The sequence below is a fragment of the Lagenorhynchus albirostris genome, chromosome 3 (genome assembly GCF_949774975.1).
Source record: "Lagenorhynchus albirostris chromosome 3, mLagAlb1.1, whole genome shotgun sequence".
Classification (NCBI taxonomy): domain Eukaryota; kingdom Metazoa; phylum Chordata; class Mammalia; order Artiodactyla; family Delphinidae; genus Lagenorhynchus; species Lagenorhynchus albirostris.
Genome location: NC_083097.1, coordinates 9,316,361 through 9,333,332, shown reverse-complemented (window position 1 = coordinate 9,333,332; position 16,972 = coordinate 9,316,361). Strand labels below are relative to the sequence as shown.

Genomic DNA, 16,972 nt, shown 5'->3' with positions numbered 1-16,972 from the left:
ATTCTCAGAGAGTCTATTAGTTGCCCGTTTATGTTTAAAGTAAGATGGAATAAAGAGATACTTGGATATTAATCTGTTAATATTTAATGAAGTAACATGATAGCAATGTAGATTTACTGAGAAGGAAACAGAATCTCTGGCCATGTGGCACATATGAATAAAAAATAAGAGAACTGGGAAATTTGAGACTTGTTCCTAAGGACAGGGGCAATGCTTTGAAGGCATTGAATTTAGTGTAGCTTAGCAATTAGTGTATCATTAAAAGTGAACCAGGGCAGATGAGTGGAGTGCAAGAAATAAAAGTAAAAATCGTGGTTTAACATCTAAGACAAAGGTCTTTGTCATAGTTAACAGTGTGATGTAAAGCATAAGGTTTAAATGCAAAGAAACAGGGTGGTGAAAGATCATGATGAAAATGGGACATGAAGCATCATGCCTAATGGGTTAGAAATGGGGCCAAAATAAACACAGAGGTTATCTGAGGACTCAGCCCAATCAGCAGGCTCCTAGAGACGACACATTGAGTTGGACCTGATGCCCAGCCTGAGGCAGAATGAGGATGGGCCCAACCTCAGGAGGAGATAGAGAGGAGCCAGGGTCACCACCAGGTCATTGGTTCTAATCACACAATATTTAGTGGTTTCTTCTAAGACCCCAGTAAGTAGTACTGATGCCGAGGGCTGCACCTGTATTAGAGGTGCCACATGCATTCAAACTGACTGAGAGTAAGCCCATTTTTGGATAGTTTGTCTCTACTTTCATCATTGTCATTGAATAGCAAAGTGCTAAGTTACAGAATTACATTCAGAAACTGTAGAAACAGCTAAAGCTGAGGGATTTCCACTTCCACCCAAGAAGCCAAGATGGAGCACCAAGTTCCGTTAAGTAGTAATAATAACAACAACAATAGCAACAAGCCAGAGAAATATATGAAACAATGGTTGTTAAAACACTAAGCATCAGTCAATGGAGAAACTGATCTCTGAGAAACAGGAAATAAACAAGGTGAGCCCTGTGATTGTCCCAGCTCACTGTCTTGAGAGAGTTTCCAGACCACAGCACAAAGATTAGGAACCCAGGAGGAGCTCAGCAGACTCTCTGAGCTAAGGAGATAGAACTGAGTATCTAGGGAGACCAAGGTGACTAGAGCTCATAGGACAGAGCACCAAAGAGGAGAAAGCCACTCATAGAAAGAACCCTAGAAATATGTAGAGGATCTCCCTCAAATATTCAGCAGAGATCTGTCAGTGCATGCATGTGAGAGAAATACCCAAGGCTGAAGAAACAACCTCCTGAAATGATTAGACAGAATGAAACTTGGCACTTACACAGGAATGGGCATAATGTGCATTTCCAAGTGCCTGATAGGAAAACCTCATAATTCATGGATCCCTGGGAAGAATACTCTCAGGTCTTGCCTCAGTATTGAGGTATAATTAGCCCTGGACTAAATATGCTCTAGTCTTTCCTATCAAATCTTAAAAGTAAGACCCAGAAGAATCAATAGTTTCCAAGTAAATTAACTGCATCCTTGAATAAAGTTTAAAAATACCTATAGGAGTACAAAAATATCCAGCACCCATTGCATTAAAATTAATAATGCCTGGCATCCAATTGAAAATAACCCTACAAGCAAATAAACAGGAAAATGTGATTCGTAATGAGGAGAAAAATCCACCATTCAAAACCAATTCAGAGCCAACAAAGACGTTAAAAATAGCAGGCAAGCAGTTTTTGTAACTCTGCTACATGTGTTCAAAAAGTTCATTAGAGTCATGGAAAATATATAAAAGGCCCAAATAAAATGTCTAGAGTTGAAAATAAACTGTCTGAAATGAAAAAAAAAAACACATGGAATGGGATTAACAGCAGGTTAGACATTGCTGAAGAAAGATTAATGAGTTTAAAGATGGCAGTGGAAACTATACAAGGCGAAATGCAGAGAGATTAAAAAAAAACCCTACAGATCATCAGTGAGCCTCAAGTGGCCTAATATATGTGCCATTAGAATTTCCAGAGGAGAGGAGAGAGAAAGGAGAAAGAAAACAGAAAAAAATATTTGAAGAAATAATGGTTGAAAATCTTCCAAATGGTTCCAAATTTTTCAAATTTAATGAAAACCACAAACTCACATATCCAAGCAGCTCAAGGAACCCCAAGCCCAAGAAACATGATGAAACTATACCAAGGTGCTTCGTAAACAAATGGCTCAAAATCAGTAATAAAGAGAAAATCTTAAAAGCAGCCAGAGGCACTTCCCTGGTGGCACAGTGGTTGAGAGTCCGCCTGCCAATGCAGGGGACACGGGTTCGTGCCCCGGTCTGGGAAGATCCCACATGCCGCGGAGCGGCTGGGCCCGTGAGCCATGGCCGCTGAGCCTGCGCGTCCGGAGCCTGTGCTCCGCAGCGGGAGAGGCCACAACAGTGAGAGGCCCGCGTACAGCCAAAAAAAAAAAGCAACCAGAGGACAAAAGACATGTTCCATACAAAAATAAGGATGACAGCTGATTTTTCACCAGCAATAATATTAGTGAGAAGACAGTGAGGCAGCATCTTTAAAGTTGATTTTGGTTTGGTATCTAGCAGGTACCACCTGTCTCTATAGGAAATTCCCAGGATTCCTAGAGCAGCTGTAAAACTGTAAAAGAAATCCTTTCTGAGCCCGGTTTAAGACATGGGCTACCCTGGAAGCCGGCATGGTTAATTACCTGAGCAGTGGGGACACAGAGGAATTCTAATGTGGAAACTTCATTTTAACTGTCCCAGCATGATCAGAGCTGTGGTGGCCCAGGACACGCCACTCAGTATTGTGTTCTTCCGGCACTGAGGGCAAGCAGATATTCATAAGCCCTGCATCAAAAGTTCTGTTCCCACACGCAGAATTGAGGGATGAGTCTGGCTCTAGGAGAGACTCCCAAAGAAATATACGATCTCTTCAAACCCTGATTACACTTTTGTGGAAGTGGTTGGAACTTGCTGATCCTAGCTAATTGCCATGGCTTTGATCCTTTTTATCTAGTGCCTTTCAGTGCAGAATGCTGTTCTTAAGTAATACACACGTGGTACTAGAAATCAACCTGACATTTTCTTTCACCAGTTAAACATTGTTACTCTCCAGCTGTGAGCCAGAAATTAGAAGACAGCTGACATAAAGAGATGAATGTGACTTTGTAACTTCCCTCAGGTACCGATAATAAACATGTAAACAAAAAGCCCAGAAAAAAACATGATAGATGCTATAATAGGAGTATATATACAAGGTGTATACATACATATATATACACACACACGCACATATATATATACACACACACATATACACACACACACACAAGGCAAAAGGGTGTCCCAGGGGTCATTTTTACAAGGAAGAGGTCAGGGATGAGGAACCCCACTTCCAACATCACTAGTTAAAACCTAGGGCTAGGAGTCAATGATTACAGTTCATTTTAACACACTAGCACATCTCATTAGTTAGAGAAATTCTAGCTGCTGTAACAAAGAGACCCCCATATATGCAAGGTCTCAAATGAGATAGGAGGTAGAAGCTATTTTCTCTGGTGTAACAGGTAAGGGAAGGTGCGTGAGGAGGAAAGCTCCCCTCCATGAATTATTTCACCCAGGCTGACAGCTGTTCTGCCATCTTCAAGGTGTGGTAAAGATGTGATCTTCCAAGGCTACTCTTAGGGTCATCATCCGCTAGCGAGAAGCAGAAAAAGAGCGCAGATCCACAACCAGGAATGTTCTCTTTCGAAAGTCACCTGGAGCCCTCGTTTTGCCTGATGCAAAAAGAAAGAAAGAAAGTCACATAATCTAGACACTTCTAGCAAACTCAATCAAATTCAGCTATTTCCCAGTCCCTCAAGGTTTAACACTTGGCCACATTTATGCTTGTCTTCCTTCATCTTCTCCTGGCCCCCTGTGGTTGCTGCTAAGCTTGGGGGTCTTACAGGCATTCGTATCCCTGTGGGAGATGGAGATTGGGTATTCATTTCCGTCTGGAATCATTTCTCTCCTGTGCTGCCTCTTGCCCAGGACAAGCCTCCTTGTCCTATTGATTTCCCAGCTGGGACAGGGCAATTGGAGGTTGGACCGTCTCTGGTCCAAGGTGCTCTCCTGGCCCACACCTGCCTTCCTCACTGTTCAGCTTCCTTGAGATGCAGGCACAGTCCATGCCTGCCATTCTGATGCATCCCAACCTCCTGGCCAACTAACCCTTCTGCAGCCCTGGAGCCTTAGCCTTTTTTCCTGGCTAACTTACACAGCCCACCCACTCAAGACCACAGAAACACTCAGGGGCTACCCCGTGCCACACTGGGGCCACAGGAATCCTCTTCTGCCCAGCAAGTCCTGTTGCCATTCCTACTGTGCGGCCCCTGCTCCGTGATGGTTCATGGCGGGACTTCCTGTGTCTTGTGCAACCAGCACTGAGGCCCAGGAAGGGCAGCAGAGCTTCTGTCGACTCTCTGCTCTTCCGTCTCCCAAGGGCTTTTATCACCAGCCTCTCACACACTGAGGAGGACCTGTCCAGGGGCACTTCAGGTGGCAGCCCCCAAAGATACTTTTACATCTCTCACTTCCTCCCCAACCTGGATCCTTTCTCTCCCCTGCTAGGAAGCTCTGTGTGGGATCTGAGGAGGGGGTCATAATATTTTCTGTCTATTTTCATTCCCTTTCAAGTCTATCCCATCTTTCACCTGCATCTGTGCTTTCTACCCTTAAACACTGTCTGCTGCTTTGTTATCTGTCCCATCCTGACATCACCTCATTGGACCAAATCATGGTGGAGCCTCTCTCCAGGAAGAGCCATGGGCAAGGAGGAGAAGAAACAGCATTTATTATTTCAAATTGTTGTCCCATCACATGCAAATAGAAGACATCCTTTCCTGACACAAGGCCTTTCTCATTGTCGTTCCAATTATACATGACTTCTTTTCTCAGATTTGCTAAATCATGGCAGGTAGTTCTCAAGAACAGATTGAAACATCCAGTAGCTCCATTGACAGTACTAGAAGGCTCTTTAACTCGGGAGTTTAGAGGAGTGCCAGATGGGTTATTGGAAGACTAAAATAATAACATGACTTGTTATGCCAAAGTGAATTGGTGAATTTGTAAGGGATCAGATCAACTATAAGTGCAGATTGTCTAACTTATCCTGTATTTCTGAGAAGCATATGAGAGTGGTGGTCAATCACACCAACTCTGGGAAACTGCTCCCTGGATTCAAGACCTGGCTGAGCATCTACAATGTGTGACCTTTTCTCATCTGTCTAATGTGAATAACAGTAGTGCCCACTGCATAGGGTTGAGATGGGGACTAAATGAGTTAGTACAGGTCTAAGTGTTAGGTGTGTCTTAGCTGAGATCATTTTGAGGGATCATAACTTTCTGGAGGTCCTCATTGGGAAAGCATCTCACCAGGAACAATTTGGGTCCTGTTTCTGTGCTGTTTTCTCCTGGACAAGAGCTTCCTCCTCCTCCTCTCCCTCCCCTCTTCTCCTCCTCCCCGCCTCTTCTCCTCCTCCCCCCTCCCCTCTTTACCTCCTCACCCCTCCCCTCTTCTCCTCCTCCCCCCTCCCCTCTTCTCCTCCTCCCCCCTCCCCCTTCTCCTCCTCCCCCCTTCTCCTCCTCCCCCTCCCCCCTTCTCCTCCTCCCCCTCCCCTCTTCTCCTCTTCCCCCCTCCCCTCTTCTCCTCCTCCCCCTCCCCTCTTCTCCTCTTCCCCCCTCCCCTCTTTTCCTCCTCCCCCCTCCCCTCTTCTCCTCCTCCCCCTCCCCTCTTCTCCTCTTCCCCCCTCCCCTCTTCTCCTCCTCCCCCCTCCCCTCTTCTCCTCCTCCCCCTCCCCTCTTCTCCTCCTCCCCCCTCCCCTCTTCTCCTCCTGCCCCCTCCCCTCTTCTCCTCCACCCCCCTCCCCTCTTCTCCTCCTCCCCCCTTCTCCTCCTCCCCCTCCCCTCTTCTCCTCTTCCCCCCTCCCCTCTTCTCCTCCTCCCCCTCCCCTCTTCTCCTCTTCCCCCCTCCCCTCTTTTCCTCCTCCCCCCTCCCCTCTTCTCCTCCTCCCCCTCCCCTCTTCTCCTCTTCCCCCCTCCCCTCTTCTCCTCCTCCCCCCTCCCCTCTTCTCCTCCTCCCCCTCCCCTCTTCTCCTCCTCCCCCCTCCCCTCTTCTCCTCCTGCCCCCTCCCCTCTTCTCCTCCACCCCCCTCCCCTCTTCTCCTCCTCCCCCCTTCTCCTCCTCCCCCTCCCCTCTTCTCCTCCTGCCCCCTCCCCTCTTCTTCTCCTCCTCCCCTCTTCTCCTCCTCCTCCTCCATCTCTTCCTTCTCATCCTCCCTCTCCTCTTCCTTCTCCTCCTTTTGAATCACCAAGGATCCTCTCTTCAGCTCAGGGACCATTCTTCTTAAAGCCATCCTAGTCTACCGGCTTTGTCCCTTCCCTCCTCACTGGTGGGCTTAGTGCATGACGCTCTCTTTCTGTTTGCAAAAAGTCAAGTTCTGTCCAAAGATTTCCACCTCAACCACAATGAGTTAAGGTACACTTATCTCTCTTGTTCATCTGTTTTCATGCCAGTGATACTTCTTTTGTTTCAATTAAAAAGCTCTTGGCAACTCATACACGTCGCTGACCCCAGGGGCTGCAGTGCTGTCCAAGGTAACTCACTTCTCTTTTGGAAAAACTCTGTATGAGCCTCGCACTTCTGTGTTGAGTGCACTTGGGAAATATTCCTCATCTCCCCAGTACTGTATCATGTCTTTCTCTCTTTCCACTTCTGTGCTGTCTTTACTCCTTCTTGTTGGGGTACACATAGGTTCACATGTGGGTTATACATGACCTATTCCAAGACTGCTCATGTGCTACTTAAAAAGCATCACTATCCTTGCATGTTAAGCAAACTTTGGAAACTTGCATCATCTTTTGAATGAAATGTAAATAATTCATTCTGAACTGTCATATACTGAGCTAATACTGGGGATTTTCCATATACACACAAACACACACACAACTAAAAGTTTCAAAATAAAGGTTATTTTCTGTATATTGATAACATAAGATCAAACCCATTGTCTGATTTTCCCTTTTCACTTAGAACCTATCACTGTTGACCATTTTCTCATACCAAAAAGATGTATCTACAACTCATACACATTTTTGGCCATGCATAGCCATTTTTGGTTACTCTCAAATCAGTCTTCAGCAAAGCTGAAGGACTCTCATTATTTTCCAAACACCAAATCATCTTTCCATCCAACATGAAGGGATATAATAGCTAGACTTCTAAGGAGGAAAAAGTTAAGCTATAGCCTACCTTTCTTGGTTCATTTCAGATATAGTCAGGTTCTCCCCTCTCAATGTTTGGAAGGATGGAAGGGAGGGGAAGGCAGTTTCTGGGAGACTGAGCCCAGAGGTATAGGCAAGAGAGAATGAGATAATGGCAGAGGAGAGAGTATTGTCAGCATCACAGAGCAGATAGAGGAAGAAGACTGGGGGCCAAGGGCACAGGTGACACCTGTGGGCAGGTTGTTTAAAATCTTTGTGTCTAGATTTTCTCATCTATAAAACAAGAACAGTAATGTCACTCTCCCAGGAGTTTGGGGGATTCGAAGAGATCACTAATGCACAAGCCAGCATCTGGGGTCTGGGAAGAGGTGGCTCTGGGAAAGAGGTCATCTTTGGGCCCATGCTTCAGCCTGCCCGAGTTCCCAAAACATCCCGTCTGGTCTCTCAAAAGGCCCAGAATATCTCCCCAGTGTTCAAATATATTGTTGATGTTTACCTTACAGTATGGAAATGTTGACACCGCCCCCCCCCGCTCTGATTTCCATTTTCTTCCATTAGTTTCTTTTCCATTAGCTTCCCCCCTTAGTCTTAAGGAAGAACCCAACAATGAATGGGCTGCAGAAGCCCAGGTGTCTAGTCTTTTCTGGGCCCTGGAGACCAAAAGGTTCACAAGCAGGGGAGGAAGTAGATGAAAATCACATCTCATCGTATGTCAAATTGCAAATGACCTTTCCTGCGGACATGACGGAGGTTTGGAACCGTCTTCGTGAAACACCTTCCCTTGGAAGGGATATCCCATCCTCACAGCCAGATTTCAATCAGCAGCTGCCAAACCTGAAGCTTTTTCCATGTCTAAGACTTTCTGACCATCCATTTCTTTGGTCCCTGAGGTTGGGTCTATGAAACAGTTAATTGCAATCAAGAGATGTGCTCATGAGTTCCATGAGCGTCCCCACCCCCTCAGGCTTCATAGAGCTTGAGGCACAGAGTAGGGGCAGGAGAAAAGCACTCGGTCTGAGTTGATGGTGATAAGAAACTATGTGAATGTGACTTCTCTAACGTAGGACGGGATGAAGTTGTGTGTTTTTTTAATCTCATATTTCATGCAGGGCTGGGCTGAGGATGTGGCAGGCATGGCATATGCCCTACGTTCACTGCCAGAGGGGGCTCCCTGCCTGCCACAGGTGAGAGCCAGCTCTGGGGTGCCTGCCCCAAAGGGGAAAGGGGGTGGAGGGGCCTGGTGGGGAGGGGTGGGAGCTTTGTCCACCTTTGCTGGTCCCCAGGAGGACTCTGCCACAGAATCCAGAACCTCATGTTATGAATTTAATTCTCTTAGATCATAACTGAAATTGCAACAGAGTAAACCCTTATATTGGTTGATTTTTATGGTGCATGCTCTTCTCTGGAACACTGTCCAGGAGTATAAAGTGTACATATGCAAATGTCTGGAAAACCTGAGCCTACCTGTATTCCTTTAAATGAATCTGAATACTTTATGGTCCTGATACTGCAAGTACATTTCTATAAAGAGCCTTAGGTGTGTTCCACTAAGGCCAACGACTGCCAACCCAAAACAAATTGTATGCTTACTTTATAAATTAGACATTGAATTATGGCCCTAGGCATAATATTATATATTGCGATTTTTTTAATTTTACAGTTTTCACCCTCCATCTTCGATGTCATATTTACCTCTCCTCACCCCTACCATTTTCTGACTTACTTCCTCCTAATTATTCAGCAAACAACTTAATTGACAGTACTTTCTGTAACTTATCTCTCTGCCCCACCTCCAAATTCAAGTCTCTTTTTTAAAAAGTCACCTGTACTCTAGCTTTTATCGTTTTCTACTCTTCCCAGGATTTTTTTTTTATTCCTCTTAATGTCAATAGCCAGCCCTTCCTGTCCCAGACCTCCATATCTTAAAGTAGCAAGTATAGACACCACACAAATGGCTTCCTAACTCAGGGGCTGAGAAAGCCGGCACCGGCGAAATGAAGAGTGGTTAACTGATTAAAGCTGAAACCTTTATCCTATGTTGGAGGCAAAAATAAAGTTAAAATGTTTAAATACATGTCTAACACACTCAACCCATTCCACAATGAGATCTTGATCATCCAACCTTTTTGGCACCTGTAGACGGCAGTGTGAAAACCCACACGTGCTGTTTGCTTGTAGGGGTTCCACCCCAGCTCCTAATGTCTTTGCTTCCCCTCATTTGCAGTGGTCGGTATATATCCGAGCTGCTGTCCGGAAAGAGAAAGGCCTGCCCATCCTTGTGGAGCTGCTGCGGATAGACAATGACCGAGTGGTGTGTGCAGTGGCCACGGCACTCCGGAACATGGCCTTGGACGTCAGGAATAAGGAGCTCATTGGTATGTTCCCTCCGATTTACAGTGTCTGCATTTTTTTTTAATTGAAGTACAGTGTGCTTCCTGTGGTTGAATCCATGTGCAGGACGTATATGCGTGTACAGAGACAGAGCATGTGTTAGAGGCCTTGCTTTTCCGGCTCTCCTTCTAGCGGAAATCAGTGCGCTAATTTATCTTTTAGAATTTAGAGGAAAATGCGATGTTTGGTGACATTTCTAATCTTTGCAAATTAAAAATGACCGCAGTGCTCAGCACCGGATACCATCGTCCTGATCCTCTAAATCCCTGTCAGGCTGTTTGTTTGCTTCCCACGTTGTGAACTGGAATTCTAATGGGATACAGGCCACTTTTCTTCCTCTCGCTATGTTAAAATTTACTTTGGATTAGACTATACTGGCTCTTTAATCCTATTTTTAAAGAATCATCTCCCTTTAGTTTGGTGTTCAAGAAATAGGGAGGCTCTTTGATTAATGAAGCATTAAAGAGGCATACATTCACCTATTTATTCAACAAATTTTTGTCCATGACCTACTTTGTTCCAGGCCTGTTCTAGGCCCAGAGATGATATCAAAGCAGCCAGGAAGCCTTGCCCTGGTGGAGTTTACATTCTGAAGAGGGGAGATGTACAGCCAACAAAATGCACACGTGAATCCCACGACGTGGTAGAAACTTTCTATGGGGGAAAATGGAGCTGGGTCAGGCATAATGTAATTGGTGAGGTTGCGATTTTTTTTCCAGTGAAGTGAAATTTACATAACATAAAATTAACCACTTTAAAATGTACCATTTAGCATTTTGGCGATGGCGTACAACCAGCACCTATGTCAAGGTCCAAAATCTTTCCATGACCCTAAGGAAAGCCCTGTACCCATTAGGCGGTCATCCCCCAATTCCCCTTCCTCCCTGCTCCGGCAGCCACCAGTCTGCTTTCTGTGGGTTTTCCTATTCTGGGTATTTCCTATAAATGGAATCACACAGGACGTGAGCTTTTGTGTCTGGCTTCTTGCACTTAGCGTAAGGGGTTGTGATTTTAAATGAGAGGTCAAAGTCAAAATAGGAGACGTTGGGAAGGTAACATTTGAGCAGAAGCCTGAGGGAGGTGAAACAGGGCCCTGTGGCTCTCTGGGGTGAAGAGCACCTAACTGAAGGAGGAGCCTCTGCAGACAGCCTCCCAGAGAGGGATCTGGAAGCAGGCGGTTGGGTTTAAGGCCTTTGCAGGGCCTGGTGTGCCTGGTACAGAGTGAGTGGTGGGAGCCCAGGCTGGAGAGACCTTCTGGTTCCTCCCTCTGTAACTGGGAGGATGCCCACCCAGGCCAAGGTCGAACCACAGGGACCTGCCCGGGGAGAGGCACAGCCTCCGCAGATACCACTGTCCTCCTGGGGTCGAAGATATGACTCTGGTGTGGTGGTTGACCAGTGCAGCATGAAGCTTGCCCACAGGTAGCAGGTAGCAGCAGAGGTCAGGCAGCAGGGAGCTGGACCACCCATCGTGGCAAAGGTTCCGGTTATGCAGCTTCTGGGGGATTTGGGAAAAGCAGGTGAGAGCGGGCAAAGGGGGAAGATTCCATTCCTGGGGCAGTTGGAGTACCAGGCGTGGGTCCAAGTCTCATCCAAAGTATGCATAGATACAACAGTCTACCTCCACTATCCAAATTCCTGAACGTGGCGTACCAAGCCCTTCATGACCTAGGAACCAGCCACTTTTCTCCTGCCGTTTCGCAATACCCATCATATCCTCCTATAAATACCAAAGGATTTGTAGGTCTCCAAGCCATTTATTTATTCACAGGGACCAGATTTCAAATCTGCGTCTAATAAATGCAATTATTTGTTATGCTTGAAGTACATCATAAGGCATGACATAAACTCACAATTTTATAATTACACTTGGTTTGAATTTAATTTAAATGGTGGTGGTGGATGTTACATATTTAAACTACACTATTAGCCCTCTCCATATCCACTTTCCTTTTCCTTGCATAGGTGTTTTAGACAGGACAGCGCTGGGGCTTGTAATCAAATCCTGGGGCTCCTCTATAAAATGCAGGGAAAATCAATAGCTAATCAGTCTACTGCTTGGGTACGAACTACTAGGTGTTGTGCATTTGGGTGTTTTATTTCTTTTGGTGGATTAAAATATAACAAAATAGGGAACTATTGATTGGTTTTCTAGCCTCAAGGCGTCTCTTCTTTCCGAGAAGCCAGTTATCTAGAACTGTCTCTGAGGCAGGAACATTTGGAAGTCCATATTGCCCATGTTAAATTAAGCCTTTACTATCAAATGTCACCAGACAGGAAAGGGAACCAAATGTTTAAAAATAGGAGTGAAAATATCTCAGCTTTATGGAGTCAGTAACTTTTTTCTTGAGTAAGAAAAGCAGAATTGAACCAAAAAACACTCTTCTATTCTATCTAGGAGAAAGGAAATGTGACCTTTGCTAACTCTTTTGCTTTAAATATTGTATCAAAGTAGTGGTTCTTTATAAGAAAATGCTCTACAGAACTTTATATATTGAAAAAAAAGCTGCAACAACTTTGAACCAAGAACAAAGACAAAATTAAAGTTGGACTTTTCTATCAACTCTCAATCAAAGCTTTGGTGACCTCGATGGTTTCCTGGTGTTAAAGATCATTTATATTCTGAAAACTCCCAGATAGATATTTCTGGTATGAATCTCACATCTCTGTATCCAATAGTCTGTCCACCACCTGCACTGGATATCTGACAGGCATCTCAAGTAAAACACCTCCAGACCTGAGTTCCTTGTCTTTTCCTCCAAAACCAAACCTGCAGGCTTCCACATGGCAACCTGTCCCTGCAGTGGTCCAGGATAAGCACCTTGCTGTCCCCTTTGATTCTTTACTCTCATATCCATTCCATCAACAAATCTGGTCTTCCTTCTGAATTTTCCCATAACCTGACCCTTCTCACCTTCATTGCCTTGTCCCCCCAGATCCCATCCTCTCTCACCTGCGTTATTACCATGGCCACTTTCCTGGTGGCGCAGTGGTTGAGAACTCTCTGCTTCTACCCTCACCCCCTACCATCTACTCTCAAAGGAGCAGCCAGAGTGGTCCTATCAAAACCTCACAGCATGTCTTTTCTCCACTTAAAACCTTCCATCAGCTCCTCATTTCTTTCAGTGTAAAGTTAAGTCTTTGCAAGGCAGACACGGCTCTATACAATCCAGTTCTCTGTTCCCTCTCCAGCCTCAACTTCTTCCTCACTGGCATTAACCTTTCTGTGGCCACTGCTTCACTGCAGTTCCTTTATGACCTGAGCCAAAAGCCTGCCTCAGGGCCCTTGAACATGCAATTTCCTCTGCCTGCACTCCTCTTCCTGCAGATGTCCATGTGGTCAATCCTCACCCCCTCAGGTCTTTACTCAAGTGTTACTTTCCCAATACAACCTTTTCTGGTGCCCATTCTTAAAATTCTATCCCCTTTTCTGCTTTACTGATCTTCACAGTACTAATCACCCTCTAATATATAACATATTTACTTATCTTATTTCTTGTCCATCTCTCCACACTAGAATGTAAACCCATCAAGAGCAGGAAGTTCCACCTTGTGTGTTTACTGATATAGCTCGTGTACCTAGAACAATGCCTGACCCATACCAGGGATTCATCAGTATTTGCTGAATGAATAACTGAATTTTTTCCTGTCTGGCCTTTATCTTATAATGAACTCCACATCAGCAAAACATTAAGTAAGCAAATGAAATAAAACATTAACTAAAGAAAAGGATTTTATATTAATATAGAAAATCATCCAAAAGCCAGTTCATTTTCCTACTAAAGTTTACTAGATGTATGCAGACACTCAGAATTTCAGAAGGAATCCAGTTGTTTTCAATCACTGGGATCCAGTTTAAATTACATCTCTTCTTTAGATCATTCTTTTAATTGGAGGGGGCAGCTACCACAACTCTGGTTAAGGAAGGGTTCATCTTCCTTGGACTCCATGATAAGGAAAAGTCCAAATAAGCTATTGAACAACAATCAGTCCACCCCATCAGCTCTAATGAGGTTCAGGTAGTAGCACACATGATCTAACTTGATCATGGTATATGACCCTTTTAATGTATTGTTGGATTTGGATTGCTAGTATTTTGTTGAAGATTTTTGCATCTATGTTCATCAGTGATATTGGCCTGTAATTTTCTTTCTTTGTGGTATCTTTGTCTGGTTTTGGTATCAGGGTGATGGTGGCCTCATAGAATGAGTTTGGGAGTATTCCTTCCTCTGCAATTTTTTGGAATAGTTTCAGAAGGATAGGTGTTAGCTCTTCTCTAAATGTTTGATAGAATTCACCTGTGAAACCGTCTGGTCCTGGACTTTTGTTTGTTGGGAGTTTTTTAATCACAGTTTCAATTTCAGTCTTTGTGATGGTCTGTTCATATTTTCTATTTCTTCCTGGTTCATTCTTGGGAGACTGTGCCTTTCTAAGAATTTTTCCATTTCTTCGAGATTGTCCATTTTATTGATGTATAGTTGCTTGTAGTAGTCTCTTGTGATCCTTTGTATTTCTGTGGTGTCCATTGTAACTTCTCCTTTTTCATTTCTAATTTTATTGATTTGAGTCCTCTCCCTTTTTTTCTTGATGAGTCTCGCTAAAGGTTTATCAATTTTGTTTATTTTTTCAAAGATCCAGGTTTTAGTTTCATTGATCTTTTCTATTGTTTTCTTGATCTCTATGCCATTTATTTCTGCTCTGATTTTTATGAATTCTTTCCTTCACTAGTTTTGGGTTTTGTTTGTTCTTCTTTCTCTAGTTGCTTTAGGTGTAAGGTTAGGTTGTTTATTTGTGATTTTTCTTGTTTCCTGAGGTAAGGTTGTATTGCTATGAACTTCCCTCTTAGAACTGCTTTTGCTGCATCCCATAGGTTTTGGATTGTTGTGCTTTTGTTTTCATTTATCTCACGATATTTTTTGATTTCCTCTTTGATTTGTTCCAAAAAAATTTTTTTTAAGATAGTAGCACTAAAGTAGTATCACATACTCTGCCTCTCCTTGTCTTTCCATTTGGGCTGTTTCCATGGTTCTGTGTATGTCTCTGCCATCAGGTGATAAGTAGGCTACAGGTAGATCTTTGTGTGCTTCCAAATGACGTCATGCAGTGGTCCAGGTGAATGCACATCCATCCATTTCTTTGCAGCCTTCCAAAAATGTTAATTATCCTTCTGTATAAAGTGTTATTTCATCATTCAGAAAGAGATTTTTTTTTTTGTGGTACACCGGCCTCTCACTGTTGTGGCCTCTCCCATTGTGGAGCACAGGCTCCAGACACACAGGCTCAGCGGCCATGGCTCACGGGCCTAGCCACTCCGCAGCATGTAGGATCTTCCCAGGCCGGGGCACGAACCCATGTCCCCTGCATCGGCAGGCGGACTCTCACTGAGCCACCAGGGAAGCCCAAGAGGTTTTTTTCTAATGGTAATGATTAGCTTCAGAGAAAAGAACAAACAACACTGTATTGTTCTAATAAGTTTACCAAAATGCCATCCATTTCAGCATATTGACAGTTCCTGATGAAGATGACAGGTATTTCTTTTCCGGATTCCCTATCCTCTCTGCCAACAAGCAAACAAACAAAACTAACAAAATAAAAAACTTCAAACACCTAGGAACACTGGACAGGAGAAGTACTGGGTGGTGTTACCAAATGGCCTCTTATCCCTAACCACTCTTTTTGATGAATTATTCAGCCAGACCGGTTTTTGTACCATCATCCCCACTCACAAACCTGTACCCAACCTGTATCCCTCCCTGGCATGGTCTTTCATCTCTGTGCATTTACTCACCCCCCCAGCCATCACTCAGAGCCCAGCTCTAGGTGGCCTTCCTGATGAACACTGCTCCTTGAACACAGAAAGGAGGTGGGTAATACCTACTTGATAAAAAATCTTTTAATTTATCTTGGATTTCCATTATTTAATTTTATTTTTGTGTTGTCTCTTTTTGTGTGTATGCATTGCATTTCCCCCCAATGAAATAAGAAGCAGGAATCAGGTTCCATATTTATTTGTATGTCCTACCATGCCTAGCCCTTTGCTATGCTCAGTACATATTTGCTGAACCAATTCTCTGATGGGAGAATAACATGGGTTTTTTATTCTGGAGAACAGATCTAGAGGAGGTTTGGGGAATCCCACAAAGAGAGAAGGAGGGGTAGAGGGGAGGTCTATTTCAGCCTCTTTCCACAGCATCCAGTGAAGAGAGAAAAGAAAGACAGCTCGGTTGCTGCCTGAAATCCTGGACTCTAGTCAAACTCATTCTGCTGCCACTTTGGAAGAGGTTTGGGATTGGGCAGGAATTAGTAACACTCTCTGCGTATGCCCAGATAGCTATCAGAGATTGGCAGAGCCACTGCACCCCTGCGGGTGGCATTGGCAGAGCTCACAGGGCACCCTCCCTTCACTTCCCTGGGTGGTGGCTACATGCCACATTTTCCGGCAGGCAAGCCAGGGCTGGGGCGCTGGAAGCATCCTCCCGGCTGCCTCACTCCCCTCCCCGGACTCAAGAGAAGGACCTTCCACTGCTTTGTGAACCTGGCCCTTCCTTCCCCAGCTCATCTCAGTCCTTTAGCCATGTCCTCTCTACCCTGTGTGACCCTTTCCCTGCACTCTGTTATCATCTGGAGGCCAGGTCACCACGTTTGGAATTGTAGAATGCTGCCTCCATACATTCATATGATATGATCCATTCTTCGCATTGGGCTGACCTTCTTTTCACGTTGTCAACTCTCTGGGCTTCTTCTATTCAGGCAACACCCTCTCAACCCAATCCAGCCTCAAAGCACCAGACAGCACCAGACAGAATCCAGACACTCTGGCATCAGGGAGGGCCGTTTCCCAGGGGAGCCTGCTGGCTCCTAAGCACAGCTGTCCCCCAAAAGAGACAGAAGAGAAGGAGCCCCACATCTCCAGGGGCACCTAGCAGTGCATGTCTCACACTTTTCCACACTCATGAAATCATGAACAAAAGAAGGGCAGTTTCTTGCCCGGGAGTTAATTATGATTTAAGCAACAAGCCCATTGCTACTTGTCTCATGGTTTTCAGATCGTCCCTTTCATTCATTCTGGGGAGGAGGGGGCAGTGGGGCTGACACAAGGGACATTCCCTTCCTAGCCTTTTTTCTTGCCACAATCTATTTTAAATATTCAAATAAAAGAGTTTAGCTGACCACTGTAATGATTCTTTACAGACAGTGGTTGCTTTTATTTAAAGGATTACATAAAAACGTTCTATATTTAAGTGAAAATAAAGACGGAATAAAGGAGAAGGTAACGTTGATGGAATGTTAACCACCCCTCCCCTGACAGCCCCTGCC

At 44.7% G+C, this 16,972-nt stretch overlaps 1 protein-coding gene across 3 annotated transcripts in view; it reads left to right on the top strand.

Annotated features, from left to right (window-relative positions):
* CTNND2 (catenin delta 2) overlaps positions 1 to 16,972 on the top strand; it is a 437,245-nt gene that overhangs the window by 322,630 nt on the left and 97,643 nt on the right. For 2 of the 3 annotated variants that reach the window (XM_060145991.1, XM_060145989.1), the window contains one exon: positions 9,490 to 9,640. In XM_060145991.1, coding sequence (XP_060001974.1) covers positions 9,490 to 9,640 — 151 coding nt within the window. Of the gene's footprint in view, positions 1 to 8,374; positions 8,450 to 9,489; positions 9,641 to 16,972 lie in introns of all 3 variants that reach the window. The other variant, XM_060145990.1, reaches the window with a different exon arrangement.